At 43.6% G+C, this 19,761-nt stretch overlaps 1 protein-coding gene across 1 annotated transcript in view; it reads left to right on the top strand.

Annotated features, from left to right (window-relative positions):
• Window positions 1–19,761, top strand: part of LOC141293487 (probable guanine nucleotide exchange factor MCF2L2) — a 106,226-nt gene that overhangs the window by 37,227 nt on the left and 49,238 nt on the right. The window contains exon 2 of the mRNA XM_073825521.1: window positions 11,181–11,264. Coding sequence (XP_073681622.1) covers window positions 11,181–11,264 — 84 coding nt within the window. The remainder of the gene's footprint in view (window positions 1–11,180; window positions 11,265–19,761) is intronic.

The raw sequence follows: 19,761 nt of genomic DNA, 5'->3' as shown, positions 1-19,761 counted from the left end.
ACATTGTTGTCTTCTTTGATTCCCACAGTAAAGGCAGAGCAACTCATTTGCAGAGCAATGTCCACGTAAGTTTGTAAAGTCCAGCTAGGTTCGAACGTGGGCATCAGTGAAGCCAATGGCTCTAAGAGTCCTCCACAGAAAAAAATCATCAGGCATACATCATCCATAGAAGTCTGCTTAGCCAGTTCCACAAAGTCCATAGCATAATCCTCAATAGACCGCTCACCCTGCTTGAGACGCTTGATCTGTACAGTGGGGTTCGTGCTGGAACCGGATGACACCATACTAGCTGCTGGATCCTTGTAGTGGCGAAGTCTTCTGTCACAAGGACTGACTGAGACGAGCGGATCCATATGCAGCATTTAATAGTAATAAGGCAAACAAACAAACACACAGGGGCAGGCAGAAATCGTAGTCAAAACACAGGCAGAAGGGTCGGGGCTGGCAGCGAGAATCAAACACGGGAGGGAGTCCAGGAATCAAACACGGGAAAACAAACACAGGAAGAAACGCTCAGAAATGCAGCCGGGGCAATACAAGACTTCGCGAAGAAGCTGAGTGTGAGAGTGGCTTAAATGCAGTCCTAGAAATGAGGTGCAGGTGTGAGCGGTAATCAGTGCAGTGAGAAACAAGGAGCAGGTGAATGCAGTGATTAGTGCAGTGGCTTGTGGGGAATGAAGTCCATGATGTGTAGTGCAAGAGTTTATAATGACAGGACGACTCAATTCGTGACAGATGTTGACTATTTGTTAATAGATATGTAACTATTTTTTGTATCTAGTGTAAAAATTGATTTTAATGAAAGCAAATTATTAAAATAATAAAATTCTAATGAAAAAATACACATTTAAAAAAAAAAAAGTAATACAATTACACCAAACTAGGTTTTTCCCCTCTTATTTTTATCACAAAATTATTATTATTTTTATCCACAAAATTATTCTAAATATTTTTTTTGTATCACTAGTATTATGCCACAAAATTAATAATAAAAAAGTATTGTATTATTTATTGTATTATTTATTATTTAATTAAAAATGTAAAAGTACTTTTAATTTTTAATTTAAAATGTGTTAATTCAGAAATTAAAATCATGTTTATAAAAGCAATTTTGACTATTTCTTAATAGCTATGTAATAGCTATGTAATATTTTTGTACCTAGTGTAAAAATCGATTCATGAAAGAAAATGACAGTGAAATAATGTAATTCCAATAAAAAATACACATTATTGGTCAAAATAATAAGATTATGCCAAAGTAGTGCTGCCCCCCCCTTTTGATATGTATCACTAACATTTTGGACATTATGCCACAAAATTATAAAAAACATATATCATTTTATATTAAATTAAAAATGTAAAAATTACATTTGTTATTTAAAATGTATTATTTTTTTTTTTTTTATTATTTGGAAATAACAAAACAGTGGTATGGGTGTCTTACAGCAGAATATACAACCATCCATCAGCTTATATTCAAAGAATCAGTGAAGGGCAATAGCACATACACACAAAAAATAAAAATAAAATAAATAAATAATAATATTAATAAAAATAAATAAATAAGATTTGTAAAAAAATAAAATTAAAAGAAAACACTCAATATACATTCTCAAGAAAATCCCATAGCGGACACCAGATACGCCAGAAATCATCAGACCTCTGACGCAAGTCACAGGTTAGTTTTTCCAGAGGTAAGAAAGTAGCAATTTGATTCAGCCACATATTAATCGAGGGAACATGAGGAGTGGACCACAACAACAGTATACATTTTCTCGCCAGATAAGTACTGAGATGTAACACAAGTTCTAGATTATGACTAAGGCGTAATTCGGTTTTACAGTTTAATAAGTAAATACTTGGGGATAAATCAAAAGTTTTACAGATGATCTTCTGAACCATTTTATGTACTTCTTTCCAGTACGCCTTAATCATGTCACAGTCCCAGAATACATGCATCACAGTGCCAATATTAGATTTACATTTGAAACACAACTGGGAAACGGAAGGAAAAATCTTGTGGAGACGGACTGGTGTTAAATAAGTCCTATAAATGAATTTAAAATTTTGCTCATGGTTTGGTATCGAAGCACTTCTGAAAAAGACACCAGAACAGATCGACAACCATTCTTCATCACTGAAAGAAGTATCAAAGTCTTTCTCCCATACCGCTTTCAGGGAGTCAAAAGAGGAGGTGCCAACATTAGATAACATAGTATAAAAAACAGAAATCTTCCCTTTGAGAGAAAAAGAAGAAAACAATTGTTTCTCTACGTCACAAAGATCAAAACGTATTCGTTCGTCCTTTAGAACCGCTTCCAGAAAATTCTGCAGTTGCAAAAATTTGTAAAAGTCATTATTGGGTAAATTAAACTCCTGTTTTAACAACTGAAATGATTTTAGACTGCCATTGTCAAATAAATGGTCCAACACCAAGATTCCCCTCAGTTTCCATGAGCGAAATCCAATGTTCTGAATAGCAGGGGGTAGGTCAGGGTTAAGTGAAATAGGAGATTTTAAGGATAAGATATATGGAATATTCAAATATTTCAAAACATCTTTCCATGCTAGGAGCGTGTTTGATACTGTAAACGTACTGAACACTGATTTAAGTTTATGTACATTGTTAATAAATGGTAAAGTGCATAGCAAATTTGGAAAACATCTCGTAGACTCAATCCCTACCCACCGTGACTCCATTCTATTAAGAAACCAGTTTAACATATTTTTAATCTGGGCAGACCAGAAATATAACTGGAAGTTAGGGAGCGAATGCCCCTCCTAATTCCCTGGGTTTCAATAAAATAGAAAATTTGAGTCTAGGTTTTTTTTTATTCCAAATGAATTTTGATATGATGGAATTTAACTTTTTAAAGAAAACTGTAGTCAAATAGCAGGGCAGACATTGAAATAAAAAATTCAACCTAGGTAAGATGTTCATTCTTATTACATTGATCTTACCAATAAATGAGATGGGGAGATTTGACCAGTCTGATAAGTCTTGACTAATTTTAGAAGTTAATGGGGTATAATTAGCTTTAAATAAATCACATAAGTTAGGTGTTATATTTATTCCCAGATATTGGAAACCAGAAGGAGCTAAACGAAATGGAGAGCCAACAGCGGCTTCAGGGGGTGCATACAAATATAAGGCCTGAGATTTATTTAAATTTATCTTATATCCTGAATATGTACTATATTCTCCAATAATGGAGAGAATTGCATCAACAGAAGTCTCAGGGTATTTGAAATATAATAATACATCATCTGCATAAAGGGAAATACAATGCTCCTCTGAGCCAATTCTGATGCCCAGTATGTTTGTACTGGCCCTCACCGCTGCAGCCAAGGGCTCAATGACCAAAGAAAATAAGAGAGGTGAGAGTGGACAGCCTTGGCGGCAGCCTCTACCGACAGGAAATTTACTAGATATTAATCGATTCGTATTAACCGCCGCCATAGGCAGGGAGTATAAACATTTAATCAAATTAATAAAAGTGAAACCTAAATTTAACTTCTCTAGTATAGCAAAGAGAAAGGGCCATTCTACCCTGTCGAATGCTTTTTCAGCATCAAGTGAAACAATTAAAGTGGGATCTTTAGTCACATTTATATAATCTAAAATATTTAGCAATCGACGAATGTTATCGGAGCCATACCTAAACTTTACAAATCCAGTCTGGTCCGGTGAAACGACAGAGGGAAGAATGGATTCAAGGCATCGGGCCAATGCTTTAGCAACAATTTTATAATCTACATTCAATAAACTAATTGGGCGATAAGAAGAGCAGTCCAAAGGGTCTTTGTCTTTTTTCAAAATGAGGCTGATAACAGCAGATGCCCAAGAATCAGGCATTACATTTAAATCTGAAAGATTATTAATTGCAGGCATTAATATTGGACTGATGTCCTGCCAAAATTGCTTATAAAATTCAAGAGGGAACCCATCTGGGCCTGGAGCTTTGTTTATGGGCATGGATTGGATAGCTAGCCAAATTTCCTCCTTGGTGAAAGGAGCATTTAAAAAAGTTCTGTCTGTCTCAGAGACACTAGGAAGGGAGATCTTACTCAAATAGTTTGATAAGTCCTCTTGCAAACCACAACCTTCAGCTTTATATAAAGTCCTATAGAAACTGGAAAAAGTATCATTAATTACCTGTGAATCAAAGGATACACTGCCTTCTGGAGTCCTAATTGCTTTTATAACTCTATCTTGTTGTGCCTTTTTTAACTGATATGCAAGCAAACGGCTAGGTTTATTTCCAAATTCGTAATATTTTTGCTTGCTAAAAAACAGTAATTTCTTAATATGCTCAGTATGGTCTAAATTTAATTTAGCTCTTGCTCTGTTTAGCTGAATCCAATTGGTCTGATTTGGCATTTGTTTATGCTGATTTTCTAGATGAGTTACTTAAGCCTCTAATTCTCTCCTCTTTTGGGTCTTGGCTTTACTTACTAAAGAAGCATAGGAAATGATGTGGCCCCGTAACACGGCTTTAGCAGCATCCCATTTTGTCGCTGAAGAAACAGGGTAATTCTGGTTGTCCTGCCAATAATGAGCTATTTTCTGCTTAAGGAAGATACGAAAATCATTATTATTCAAATGTGAAACATTAAACTTCCAGTAATTAGATTTAGGAATAGACACATTAACATCCAAGTCTAAGTACACAGGACTATGATCGGATAAAACGATAGGGCCAATACGGCAAGATTTCACTTGGTAAATACAATTAGATGGTATGAAAATATAATCCAACCTGGAATAGCATTTATGAGGGTGAGAATAGAATGTATAATTTCTGACTTTTGGATGCAATTCCCTCCAAACATCTACTAGGCCTAAATCTTTACAAATACTCCGTAAGGTATATGAGGATTTGTGTCCTGTCAAAGTCTGTGGAGTGGATTTGTCCCAATTATTATCCATAATACAATTAAAGTCACCACCTAGGAACCCCAGGTTTCTACAAAATTGGTTAAACTGCAAGACTGTCTGAGATATAAAACTGGGGCAGTCCGTGTTTGGGGCGTAAACATTTCCAATAGTGAGATGCACTCCAAAAATATAACCTGAGACTAGTACAAATCTCCCTTCAGAGTCAGACTCTACATGTTCCAAACTGAATGAAATGTCCTTGTGAATTAAAATTGCTACACCCCTGCTATTCGACGTAAAGGAAGAATAGTATACCTGGCCCACCCAGTCTCTTTTCAGTTTACAATGCTCAGCGTCCAATAGGTGAGTTTCCTGCAATAGAGCAATAGAAACATGTTCTTTTTTGAGAAATGTCAAGATTTTCTTTCTCTTTATAACATGGCCAATACCCTTCACATTCCAAGTTACTAGCTTGACAATACCTTGCATGTAAAAAACAAAAGCAAAATGTTAAAATGCTGATGAACCAACAGAAGTGAATCTGACACATAAAAGACACCAAAATTTAACAGAACCATACCACAAATTAAACACTGAATAACCTCAAATCCCTCCCCCCCAGGCCCCATCCCCAAACGACAGGGCACAAATAACATCAAAAAGTCACAAAGTGAAATAACGAAGGTAAGTAAACTTGTCAGCATACTAAATGCCACTGAGAAAAAAATAGCTCCTTCAAGAATCGCTCCTATATAAACTATAAGATGAAACCATGATTGAAATGACTGAACCCATACTTAAAGCAAAAAAAAAAAAAAAAAAAAAAAAAACAGGCCAAACCAAGAGAAACGTATGTCCCTACCTCTCCCCCCAACAAAGGACTATGATCATACATAAATAACTTCCAAAATAATACATAAATAAAGATAAACAAATACATAAGTTTCTTACAAGTCTGGTGGGTTCAAAAAAAAAGTAATCCTCCGAGAGATTACATATGAAGAACAAAATTATCTGTCCAAAGAGTCCAGAAATACTTTAGCCGAGTTCGGATCATCGAACAAGCGAATCTTTCCCAGGTGTAAGCACCTGAGTCGGGCAGGGTAAGCGAATCCGCGATATAAGCCACGGGAGGTCATGTTCTTCACTACTGAACTGAACTCACGACGTTTCTGCAGAACACTGGTAGATAAGTCTGAGTAAAACCGAAGCTCCGCGCTCTCGTGGGTGATCGTTTTCTTCAGAGCCGCCCTCAAAATAGATTCCTTTTCTGTAAACCGCAAGAAACGCACGAGAACACTCCTCGGGGGTGAGTTCGGATTGCTAGGCGCAAACGAAGGAGACCTGTGTGCTCTTTCGATATCCAGGGCGAGAGAATCTTCCGGCAAGTCCAACCATTTGGGGATAGAGGAACGAAGAAACGACACAAGTGAACCAGAGCCTTCGGCTCCCTCCGGTAGACCAACGATCCTCAAATTCTTTCGTCGACCCCTATTCTCCAGATCGTCCACTTTCGACTGAAGTTGGTCTACCTTGGTCAACAAATTGGCAAGCTGGCCCTCAGACACTGCCGCCGAGTCTTCTGCGGATGAAATCCTCCCCTCAGCCTCCGTTAAACGGGTCTCAATGCCCTCGATCCTCTCCGTGAGGGCTGCGAACGAGTTTTGTAGAGAGGAGACGGACCCCGCTATTCCCTCTAGCCGATTAGTTATCCCGTCAAGACGAGAACCATTCGCTTTTATTTCAGAGAGAACCAGCGCCATATCAGATTGGGCCTCTGTTGTATTAGCATTAGCTTCTTCAGGTGGCGATGAGTGCGTGGTCTTCTTCTTTTCTTTTGCTTTTTGCGAGCGCGTTGATCCGAAAATCGGAAAATCTTTATCCGTGATTGGGTCAGACATAATTGAAAGTCAGTCAAATTAAATTAAGTAAAAGATTCGGAGGAGAAAATGGAAAATAAGTGAACATTAGAGCGGAGCCGAGAACTCAAGCAGCCATCTCGTTCTAGGTCACGTGACCACCCCCTTTAAAATGTATTTTAACTCAGAAATGAAATGAAATGAAATTCAATTCAATTCAAGTTTATTTGTATAGCGCTTTTTACAATACAAATTGTTGCAGAGCAGCTGTACAAAAGTTTTAGGCTACTACAATATATTTAGTAGCTTATTAGTGGTGAATACTGTATGTTGAGTCGATGTACATATGATATAAATATTAAAATCAGAAACTGTGTAATCAAACAGATGATGAACACTAATTGCAATGGTTATGTGCTGTAATCGACTTGTAGGAAAATTATGTAGTGCTGTATGTTGTTTCAAGGCTGGCATCATCTGCGGTCCTCTGAGGGGTTGGCATCATCTCTTCTTCTGAATCCGGGCTGAATCTTGTGTAAACCCTAGTTACCACGGGATGGAATCCCGTGGCAGAGACAGAGAAACAAAGAAATAATTAGCGTAGCTGCTGTTCCAACTTCCGACCAAACAAAAATGATGTGTTTAGCCCAAGCTGAGGAATATTAATGTGCATTTGATCAGATGTAACTGAAATTACAACGTTATGAGATACATTATGTGAATGCTTGGCTAAAGAGATGAGTCTTTAATCTAGATTTAAACATAGAGAGTGTGTCTGAACCCCAAACGTTATCAGGAAGGCTATTCCAGAGTTTGGGAGCCAAATGAGAAAAGGCTCTCCTTCCTTTAGTGGACTTTGCTATCCTAGGTACTACCAAAAGTCCAGAGTTTTGCGACCTTAGGGAGCGTGAGGGATTGTAGCGTAGTAGGAGACTAGTTAGGTATGCAGGAGCTAAACAATTTAGGGCCTTATAGGTAAGAAGTAATATTTTGTTTCATGGTAATATTCATGGTAATAAAAGCAATTTGTTGATTTGTTTTTCAAATATATTAATTTGACAAACAATGTGCATCATTTCATTGACCCATCATAAGACAATCAGGACAACCTGCCTTATGTTGTACAGCCTTTTGGATTCTAGCGGAAGGATTTTTTGCAGTCCTCTCATGCCCCTCTGCTAATTTTGGTCACAGTGTTCCCCGCTGCATGTGAATGCAATCAGTGTTGAACTAAGTGTGCAAGTAAGTGTGTTTAGCAATTGCAGTTGTAAGTGAGTTTAACATATTGATTCTGACATCCTGACCCGTGCTGGGAAATAAGCAAGTATTGTCTGGTGGGGATAGCACAGGTGATTGACACTTGATCATCTGACTGCTGAACTCCTGCTGATTGGCTAAGTGATTAATGAGCTCTGTAATTACCCAGACAGATTGGATCAAGTCCCATTCATCATCCCTTGGTAACCAGATACTTTGATTGGGTTAACAGGACCTAGTGGCCCAATGCAAACAAGCCAGAACAATTAACATATACTTTTTATGAAGGGACATGGTGTACCCTGTTGAAACAAAGGCTTTACATAAATTTAGGTGTGTCCTGCTCTTTATGTGACCATACAGATCGCGGTTTGTGAAATGGTGCACAATGGGAGGGAAAGGCGCAGAAAGGCCATACAATGCCTGAGCCGAAAACACTAATGTTTGGGGAAACGCTTCTTCTTGGTACATAAACATAGTTGTTCTCTCAGGCTGTTAATGTTCAGTCCAGCTGGACTCCAAACCCTGAGACGTTTTTTTATTTAAAGCATCTCACAGCATATCCTTGGGTTATTGTGATTAATACTAATACTATTTTAAATCTACTTTATGAAATGTGATCTTCAGCCGTCAAGCTTTGAGAATATGATTGACTGCTTGTTATGTAAGCAAACTTATCTTGCATACTTGAAATCATATTTAAATGTTTCTTTGAGAAACTCACCAAACATTTCCTGCTCTTAAGGTGCACCTATGGACAAATTTGGATGATGCAGCTCTACAAAACTTTCGGAAATGTGCCAATCCAGCTGTTTTGACATTGGTCAGCGATTCTGGGGAGTTTTTTTCCAGACAGATTTCTTTTAAATGTGAAGTGTGGAAGATTCTCACATTCCATTGGTTGGCAAACATATGACCACACCCCTAAACTCATCTCATTGGCTGAGCCAGTGCTGCTGTTGTCGGGATGTTTAAGAAAACAGATCAGTGTTTTGGTAGTGGCAGGGGAGTTAATTTACAAATATCTTAGTTTCCTTTGCTGGTTCAGGAAAAAGTATTTTCTAAAATCATCTTTTTAGCTTGGGTTGTTGTGGGTTTTTTTCAGAGCACAGCCCTTTCCAGACTTGTATGGGTCAGAGTGGGATTTGTGGTCTAGTTTGAAAATTAGCCAGTTCCCTGAACACAGAGGGTAGTGGAGCATGAGTCTGCATGAACTGTGTGTGTTTTATTTGCACATGTCGTGTGCTTAAGCCTGTAACTGAGAGCCATTTTTCTGGGCCCTGTGGTAATCTTTTGTCATGCTGACCATCATCTGCCCTGCTAGAGAAAACCTGCTTCTGCATAGGGAATTTAATGCTTAAATAAAAAAACAATGATTATGATGTTCTATTAGATCAGTAGTTTTTGTTTCATTTCACTTAGTACACATTACAATATAGTATTTTATTAATATTATATATATATATATTTATACAACAGTTTTTTTTCTGTAATCACACTCGCCCAGTCCATCTCTCCATACAGCAGTTCTTTCTGGATCTCAAATCTGGTTGGCTGAGAGGAGTGTGATATTCTAGTGATATCGTAACTCTAATTGTTTCACCGTTTGTATCACTCCTCTTGCGGTATTTCTCACACCGAGTGTCGTGGCGGATGCCCAAATCCACTATAATTTTATAAATAATACTGTTTTTGTGTCACGCAATGTAGTTTTAAGAGGTTTTTCAGGCGAGAATGTACTTGCTTAGACTTCAAATTTGTGGTTTGTTAATTACGATAATGTCTATTCACATATTTTCTTTGATGTTTTCGGAAATGTAAGCTCCAGCGTGTAAGCGGCTGTTCAGTGCTCATGAACCCGCCAAGAGCAGCCTTACTCTGGCCAGATCTTCTGGAATTTGTCACTGGCTCTGTTGTCTCTATAGTGGTTGAACATGAGATATAATTTGTTTTGGGTAAATCTAACAGGCAGTCTTTGGTCTCATTAATCTATTATTTGTTGCAGAGCAAGTAGTTTTGGCTGAGGGCAAAATCTCATCACTTTGTATTTTCGATAACTTCATTGCTATATATCAGAGCGCTTCCTTTGTACTTTTGACTCAATTGCCTAGCAAATTTTATGACGGCATTTAATCGTTTAAAAAAAAAATTCTTTGATGCTTTTTTTTCCAACAAAAAAGACTTGAATTGATCCTATGCATTATCACAGACCCCTTTTAGATTACTGAATGAAAACATGTACATTTCTCAGTATTTTTCATTATGAATGTGTGCATATTTTTTATTTAGCCAATGTTCTAACAATATTTGTTGACTTTTTCAATGAATTGCACAGAAAAAGTAGATGCACATTTTCAGTGTTTGTTTTTTTCTGTTGGTAGGAGTGGTCCTGTATGATCCGGTCACTGTGACTTTCCTCTGGGGAAGTCTTTGGCTTCTTATTGTAATTCATGTACATGTCAATGGTTTCGACTACACAGCCAGCTGATAACATCTGGTTTTCACATGCTCCTTGACGCACATTGTTCTTCCTGTAGAACACACTCTAAAAGGAAGTGTGTGCAGCTGAAAATAAAAAAGTACTTGAAACGTTATTTTCTGTCTGCAAGGTTGTACTGCGGCTTATGGCACACTGCCTTTCAAACACTTTGACTAGTTTCAGGATATAAACTTCAACTCATCACCTTCAGACTTCCTAACTTCAACGCATCCCCAATACATTTCAGTAGTGACTCATCCTCGTTGTTTGTAGCCCACAGCAAGTTTCCTCACAAGACTTAACAGGGTCTGATAAAGAGAAGTCAATGTTAATGCAGTCTTTTGTGTACATGTACAGAGGAACTTTTGTTCGTCTACAGACTTCACTGGGCTTTAGGGTGACCCTCAGCAGATCAGTAGGGAATAGAAGCACTTGAGCGCTCTTTTGTAAAGCCAAGGGCATAAAAGAATGGCTTGTTTGAAGGAGTGCTTCCCTGATGAACGGATACAAACCCGCGGCTGTGTTGACGGCTAAAGGTCGTCTCTAAGGAAGCAGCTGTACAGGGGAAACTCCTTCCAGAGCAGACGGTCACTCTTGAAGGGTCGGCTACTGATGCACTCTGTGACTCTGTATCAATATCCTGAATGCAATATTATATGCATGTTGAAGTAATTTCTAATGCTACTGTGCTTCTCTTTCCTTACAGATGAGATTATGCAGCAGGAGATCAGGCCGTTACTGGCTGTCGATATAATTGAACAACTTCACAGGCAGTTTGCTCTTCTTTCAGGTGAGAAAAAGGATATGTATGTTTGCTTTTTAGGTTGGAATGTAAAGGCTTATTGGTTTTTTAAAAAGCTATTTACTTTGTTCTCTGTAGGTCCTGGTGATGCTTTTGAACTTTGACCCTTTCTCATTTCTGGGCCAGGTTTCTGTGGTGGCGTTAATTGATGTTAATGCTTGCACATCACATCCAGTCATGTCAGTACTGTCGTACAATTCCCAGCCCTCCCATTTCCTCAGATGCTCATTAGCGCATACAATCAGAGAAAGTAGACTTCTGCTGTCTCATTTTCCCATGATACGTGTTATATAATAATGAATCGAGAAATATCCAAGGGCTCCTTGGTGAATCTCTCTTTGTGGTTTATGAACCCAGCGTCCAAAATTAACTTTTAGTCACACTGACGTGAGAATTGAGTTTTCTTATACATGCTATGATTTGATTTTTTTTTCTCTGTTAGTGTCATTCAGCACAGGTTATTGTTTTATTCACAATTAACCACTGACTGAAAAGGCATCTTTTACAAAAAAAAAATAAAAAAAGATTTTGTTCTTAATGCACAATATATCGATTCCATATTGATTATCTGATCATATTAGAACTTTGCACTTCATTGGTATTGGTTGATATTGGAAATTTAACTGTCTATGTGCACTTGTTTTTACTTTTATATCATCTTTGTTCAGATTAAGTCTTCAAAACATAACAATTTTCATTTTAAGTAATTTATTAACACTGTTAACACTGTTTAGCAAATCTCATAAAGAATATCCATTTTTATATTATACATTATAATGTTATGATGCCTAATTTGCCTGATTAATTTAAATTTTTAGTGTTTCATTTTTTTAGTTACACAAAATAATATTTGGAAAAATAAAAATACAGGCCAAGTACAGACGTGTACATTCAAAAGCCAAAAGCGCCAAGGTCATAAGCGATCCACCAATCACGGCCTTACATGGAAACTGACCCAAGCATTTTTATAACTGTATATACAGATAATTATTAAAGTTTTAATTGACTTAATGCATCAGCCTCTCAAAAAGAGGAGGTTTTTTTGTAGTTACCATGGTTTGACTGCAAATGATATGGTAAAACTATGGTTAATGTTGCATTTACTAGAAAAATCATGGTTAATTTTGTAGTCACTGTGGTTTTACTTCAAAAACATAGTTAAACCATGTTCTTGTAGTGAAACCGTGGTTAATTTTGTAGTTACCATGGTTTTACTGCAAATTCTATGGTAAAACCATGGCTTGTTTTTGTAGTCACTGTGGTTTTACTTCAAAAACATAGTTATTCCATGGTTCTTGTAATAAAACCATCACGGTTAATTTTGTAGTTACCATGGTTTTACTGCAAAAGCTATGGTAAAACCATGGTTAATTTTGTAGTCATTGTGTGTTTACTTTAAAAACACAGTTAAACCATGGTTCTTGTAGTAAAACCACCTCAGTTAATTTTGTAGTTACCATGATTTTACTGCAAATGCTGTGGTAAAACTATGGTTAATTTTGTGGTTATTATGGTTTTACTATAAAAACATAGTTAAACCATGGCTACTGTAGTAAAACGTCTCGGGTTACTATTGTAACCTTAGTTCCCTGAGGGAACGAGACGCCGCGTCAGGAACACTATGGGGAACGCCATTGGCGGGCCGCACTCTGAATCATGTCTTGCAACGAATGAACGACGGGGGTGACGTCACAGGCGCGGTGACGTCACCGACCAGAAAGTATAAAGCACGTGCGTTTGACGCCCGCGGCAGCTCTAGCATGAAGCGAGCGCCGCAGGGGGCGGGAATTATGGTCCGAGACGCGGCGTCTCGTTCCCTCAGGGAACTAAGGTTACAATAGTAACCCGAGACGTTCCCTTCCGGGAACTCGAGCCGCGTCAGGAACGCTATGGGGAACGAGACTACCTACGCCCCCATAATTTCCGAACCCTGCGCAGTGTCTGTGCCAGCAGGTGGAAGGATAAAGAGCCTTTGTCTAGCATTCCGCGGACAAGAGGCCCTGTAGTCCTCGGCCCTCGGGCACACGAGGAATGGTAGTCTTCCTCTGTTTGGTCGCCAGCCAGAGCGAGAGGTACTCCGTGGCCCTCAGGCACACGCAGAGTCTTAGTCCTTTGTCTGGGAGTCAGCCAGAGCAAGAGGGACCGAATGGCCACTGTCTAGCACTCGGCGGACAGATGGTGTGTGTAGTCCCTGGTCCGTAGACCGACGAGGACTGTGAGCTTGACCTCCAGGCTCCTCGGCCCTCGGGCACACGAGGAGTGGGTGATCCTTTGCCTGGGGGTGCAGCCAGAGCAAGAGGGATCCAAGGCTCGGCCTGTGCTACGCCAGGACGCGAGAGATAAGGCCATTGTCGGCATTCCGCGGACAAGAGGGCACTGCAATCCCCGGCCCTCGGGCTCATGGGGAAGACAGTAGGGGCCTCAGCCTGGTAGCCAGCCAGTGCATGAGGCACTCCTCGGCCTTGTTCTAAGGCAGACGAGGAGTCTTAGTCCTTGGTCAAGGTAGTTTCCGGAACCAGAGGGACCGCATTACACTCGGTCTGATAGCATTCTGCGTCAGAACACGAGGACAAGTAAGCCATTGTCTAGCATTCCGCGGACAAGAGGGCTGTAAAGTTCTCGGCCCGCAGGCACACGAGAATAGAGACCTCCGCCTGGTTCGCCAGTCAGTGCAGGAGGCACCCCTCGGCCCTCGGGCACACGAGGAGTCTTAGTCCTTTGTCTGGGGGTTCAGCCATGACAAGAGGGACTGAAAGCTCGGTCTGTTAATAGTGTCAGAATGCGAGAGTAAGAGCCTTGTCTAGTTTTCCACGGACAACAGGCTAAGTATTTCTTAGTTTGTTTGCAGATCTCTTTAGTTTGGCGAAACTAACTTCTCTTCTTTCCGCAGAAAGATGCGCCTTGAGAAGTCTTCTCCTGGCTAGGGAGGTGGCTGACTCTCTAGGCCTAGCGCACTAGGCCGAGAGCACAGCAGAGCCTGGAGCGGCTCTGAGGTCAAGCTCATAATACCTGACGAACGTCAGGGGCGAGGACCAACCCGCAGCATTGCAGATGTCCTGTATGGGGACACCTGCCGTCAGAGCTCTCGAGGCACTCATACCTCGAGTAGAATGAGCCTTGAGTCCCATTGGAGAGGGGAGATCAGAGGACTCATAAGCAGTAGTTATGGCATCGATGATCCATCTACTAATTGTAGGCTTTGAAGCCGGGCTCCCCCTCTTAGGGGGGCCGTAACAGACGAACAGTTGCTCTGTTTTACGCCACATGGCAGCTCTGTGGACGTAAGCGTCTAAAGCTCTGACTGGGCACATGCAATTTAACTTCCTGTGACCTGGCTCCACGTATGGAGGAGGATAAAACGCCTGCAGCGTTATCGGCTGCGGTGCTAGGGAGGGGACCTTCGGGACGTACCCGACCCTGGGATACAAAAAGGCTTTGGCCATCCCTGGGGCAAACTCTAAGTGAGACGGGGCCACTGACAGGGCCTGCAGGTCGCCTACTCTCTTGAGGGAGGTAAGTGCTAACAGAAGCGCTGTCTTTATTGTAAGTATGCGATCCGTAGACTCCTCTATCGGCTCAAATGGGGGCTCACATAGAGCTTCTAGCACCACAGCGAGGTCCCACGCGGGAACCCTGGGTGTCACTCGAGGCCTCAACCTGAGCGCACCGCGGAGGAACCGTATGACCAAGGGCTTTCTGCCCACTGAGAGGCCACCTAGAGGGGCGTGGTAGGCACTTATGGCCGCCACGTAAACCTTCAAGGTGGAGTGAGCTAACCCTGCGGAAAGGCGAGACTGTAGGAACTCCAGAACTGCACCGACCGGGCAGTTGACTGGGTCTAAGTGGCGCTCGTGGCACCATCTCGCGAACAAGTTCCACTTGAGGCCATACAGTTTCCTCGTAGAGGGAGCTCTGGATTGGAGAAGGGTCTCGACCACCTCAGTAGGGAGACCCGCTCCTATGAGTTGTGCCCCCTCAGGGGCCACACCCATAACCTCAACTTCCCTGGCTGGGGGTGGCAGACTGCGCCCCCAGCCTGAGACAGGAGGTCCCTCCTGACGGGAATCTCCCATGGAGAGCCATCGAGGAGAGATACCAGGTCCGAGAACCATACTCGTGCCGGCCAGTACGGGGCTACTAGTAGCAGCCGCACTTGAAACTGACGGACCCGTTCCAGAACTCCCGGGAGCAGAGCGATCGGGGGAAAGGCGTACAGACGCAGCCTCGGCCACGTCTGTGCCATGGCATCCAGCCCCAGTGGAGCTGGAGGAACTAGAGAGTACCAGAGGGGACAGTGCGATGTCTCTCGAGTCGCAAACAGGTCCACCTGTGCCTGGCCAAATATTCTCCAGATCTGCTTCACCACCTCTGGGTGAAGCATCCATTCCCCGGGCCTCAGCCCCAGCCTTGACAGGACGTCTGCTCCCACATTCAGATGTCCAGGAATGTGGACTGCTCTCAGGGAGAGGAGTTTCCCTTGAGACCACAGGAGGATCCGATACGCCAGCTTGAATAAGGGGCGTGAGCGGATCCCTCCTTGATGGTTTATATAATAAACTACTGCTGTGCTGTCTGTACGAACGAGGACATGACGGTTTCTTAGGTCTGGTAGGAAACTCCTCAGGGCCTGGAACACTGCCAACAACTCGAGGCGATTTATGTGCCATGAGAGGTGGTGAGGGCTCCACAGGCCTTGGGCTGAGCGGCCACTCATGACCGCTCCCCATCCGGTGAGGGACGCATCTGTCGCTAGCGTGACGCGGCGACATGGCGTCCCCAGGACCGGTCCCTGAGAGAGAAACCAGGGTTTCTTCCACATGACCAAAGCACGTAGGCAGCGCCGCGTGACCTTGATCTTGCGGAGTGGGTTTCCCCTCGGGGAGAACCCCCTGGTTTTGAGCCACCACTGTAGTGGTCTCATATGCAGCAGTCCAAAAGGTATCACGTTGGAAGCGGCTGCCATAAGACCTAACAGTACTTGGAACTGTTTGACAGTGAGTGACTGGCCTAGCTTGACCGCATTTACTGCAGTGAGTATGGACTCGATCCGAGCGGGTGACAATTGTGCCCGCATCGTGGATGAATCCCATACCACGCCTAGATAAGTAGTCCTCTGTAATGGAGAGAGGACGCTCTTCTTGGCGTTGAGTCTCAACCCCAACCTCTGCATGTGAGCGAGAACAACACCTCGATGCTGAAACGCTAACTGCTCTGAACTGGCTAGGATGAGCCAGTCGTCTATATAATTGAGTATGCGGATGCCCTGGAGTCGCAGTGGAGCCAGCGCAGCATCCACACACTTCGTGAAAGTTCGGGGTGAGAGAGCTAGGCCGAACGGAAGTACTCTGTATTGGTACGCTTCGCCCCTGAAAGCGAACCTCAGAAACTTCCTGTGCTGAAGAAGGATGGAGACGTGAAAATAAGCGTCTTTTAGATCTATCGTGACAAACCAGTCCTCGGACCTGATTTGAGACACGACCTCCCTGACAGTGAGCATTTTGAACTTCAGTTTTCTGACTGAGCGATTTAGCAGCCTGAGATCTAAGATGGGCCGAAGCCCCCCATCCTTCTTCGGAACAATGAAGTAACGGCTGTAGAACCCGGATTCCCTGTCTTGAGGAGGGACCACCTCGATGGCCTCCTTCCTCAGAAGAGTATCTACTTCTTGTTCCATTACCAGACCCTGCTCGGGGCTTACTAATGTTGGAAATACCCCGCTGAAAGGTGGCGGCTTGGTGCCGAACTGGATAGCATAACCTTTCTCTACAGTACGCAGGACCCACTTTGAAACATTTGGCAGTAGTTTCCACGCTGCCAGAAAGTTTACTAAGGGCACCAGCCTCTCGAGACTGGTGTCTGGATTTACTCGAGGAACTAACTCGGAGACCTGTAACAGCAAGCTGGCAGGAAGCTCCTGAACTAGCTCCTCGCTTTCCTGAGGGCCTTGAGGGGGGTTGAAACCCGCACCTGGGGGTACGGTGCAAACCCGCTCGCGAGGGGCTGCCCTCAACGGCCCTGAGCCACAACCGTCAGGGCCGTTTAGCCGAGGACTTCCTTGACTGAAGGACGACCCTCAGGTCGGGCCTTCTGTCAGGAGCCCTCGGCTTAGAGCGTCGCCGTCCCCGCCCTCTAGGCTGGGCCGGAGGGGTACGGGTGGCAACGCTCTGCTTCTGTGCCTCACGATACGAGGAGCTCGTACACGGCTGGGGCTGCTCCCGTCCAGCAGCCCCAGAGGAGTAAACACGGCGGGGGAGGAAGGTCCTGAACGCTGCGGCCTGTCTACGGGCCTCCTGGTGCCTGGCGACAACTGTATCAACCGAGGCACCGAAGAGGCCGGACGGCTGCAGGGGAGCGTCCAGGAGTGTGACCCTGTCCTTCTCTTTGACTTCGGACAGGGTCAGCCAGAGATGCCTCTCCGCTGCCACCAAGGCTGCCATAGACCGGCCCACAGCACGGGCGGTCTCTTTGGTGGCGCGGAGAGCGAGATCTGCAGTACGCTGCATCTCTGACACATTTACTTCCTCACCCTCGCTCAACTCCTTCAGCAGGTCGGCTTGATAGGCTTGTAGCACTGCCATGGTGTGAAGGCAAGCGCCAGCCTGACCTGCTGCCGTGTACGCCTTGCCCATTAAGCCTGATGTAACCTTTAATGGCTTAGTGGGCAAGGGCGGAGCCTTCAAGGACGATGCCGAGCCGGGGGACAGATAGCCCGCAAGCGTCTGCTCAACCCGTGGCATCATCCTATATCCGCACTCCTCCGCGCCCGCGATGTTTCCATAATTCTCAGCGGGATTGAATAGGCGGAAAGAGTACGGCTTCTCCCACGATCTAGAAAGCTCTTTATGTAGATCGGGGAAGAAGGGAAGGCTCCGCTTAGGAGGTGCTGACTGTGTCCGCAGGAAGCGTTCATCTAACGCGCTTCGCTGCGGCTCATAAGGGTTTTTACGGCTTTCTTCCGCGGGCCAAGCGATGTTGAGCTTGGCCACAGCGTTAGTCAGCACCTCTAAAAGCTCCTCGTAGTGAGGCGAACGGGGCGGCGGTTGTGGCTCACTGACATCCGGAGCTGCAAGGTCGACCTCCTCGGAGGAAGACAACAAGAGCTCCGGGATCAACTCTGGAGGGGAAGAAACCGCAGTGCGGGCTTCCGCGTCCAAGAGAAGATCGCTCGACTGGCTGAGTGAGGGCGGAGATAGGGGTTCACCCGTCTCCATACCCTCCAGCAAATTGAGCTGCGAACCCCACGAGTGCAGCTGCCGCTCTGCCTCGGCGGAAGCGGGGCCACTCCCGCGGGGAACGCTAGTGAAAGCCCCCTCCTCGAAGAGGGCTTTCCGGGAGCGAAGCACGCGCACCGGCAATCGGTCACAGTGCTCACAGCCAGCCTTTTCGAGGGCTGACTGAGCGTGCTCCGCTCCCAAGCAGACCACGCATAGACTGTGTGTATCCCCACCAACAATGAAGCGTTGGCAGGGAGGGACACACTGTCTATGCGGGCGCTGAACCGCCACCGCTTTTCTAAGTTGCTTTGAAGTCATTTGCTCAAATAAAAGTGTACCAAACTGGGCACGAAAAACAGCAATGACTTCAGACAGACACAGAGCGCTCTCGCTGAATGACAAAAGCTGCCGCGGGCGTCAAACGCACGTGCTTTATACTTCCTGGTCGGTGACGTCACCGCGCCTGTGACGTCACCCCCGTCGTTCATTCGTTGCAAGACATGATTTAGAGTGCGGCCCGCCAATGGCGTTCCCCATAGCGTTCCTGACGTGGCTCGAGTTCCCGGAAGGGAACCATAGTTAATTTTCCTAAGAGATGGAATTGTATTACCAGCCATTCAATGGATATCACCCATAAAAGGCACTGTATAAGCTATAACTGAATCGCTGCTTCCTTGTTATACATTTTTAGTGGTTTCAGGAAAATATCTAACATATGTGTTGTCACGTGGAGTTATAGAGATAAAACATATATCACATATATCACGAAGAGAATTTATGCATTAACAAAATGTGTATGACCATTTTTAAGGTCATTTAAGAGATACAGATATTTGACAAAGCACTTTTTTTTTATTTACCTGTTGTTGACATTAAGTAAAATGCAGAGGTGAAATGAGAAAGGAAGAGTTGACAAGGCATCTCATTGTTTTCATATTCTCATCATTACAGTGTACACAATTTATACTTAATGAGACAAAGATAAATCAAGATGGCGCCGCGGATGGCAGCCTCTGTGCTTAGCTCTCCAGTTGTTTTAGTGTTTTTGTTCGTTTTTCCTGTTTTTTGTTTTGCAAACACGATCAGTTTTACAAGGGATGAACTGCTAAACATTAGGCAGAACACACCACAAAATCTCCTACCAGTTTTTGATTATTCGGACGTTTTGCTCAACATCATAGTTGGCGGAGCGGCGGTGCTTACCAAAGGCTTCAGGACGCGCAGGACATGCAGGACGCGAAAGCGGGGGAAGCGCGCCGGCGCGCTCGTGA

Source organism: Garra rufa, chromosome 20, assembly GCF_049309525.1.
Source record: "Garra rufa chromosome 20, GarRuf1.0, whole genome shotgun sequence".
Taxonomy (NCBI): domain Eukaryota; kingdom Metazoa; phylum Chordata; class Actinopteri; order Cypriniformes; family Cyprinidae; genus Garra; species Garra rufa.
Note: the sequence above shows the minus strand (reverse complement) of the source record. Positions and strands in the feature narration are given on the sequence as shown.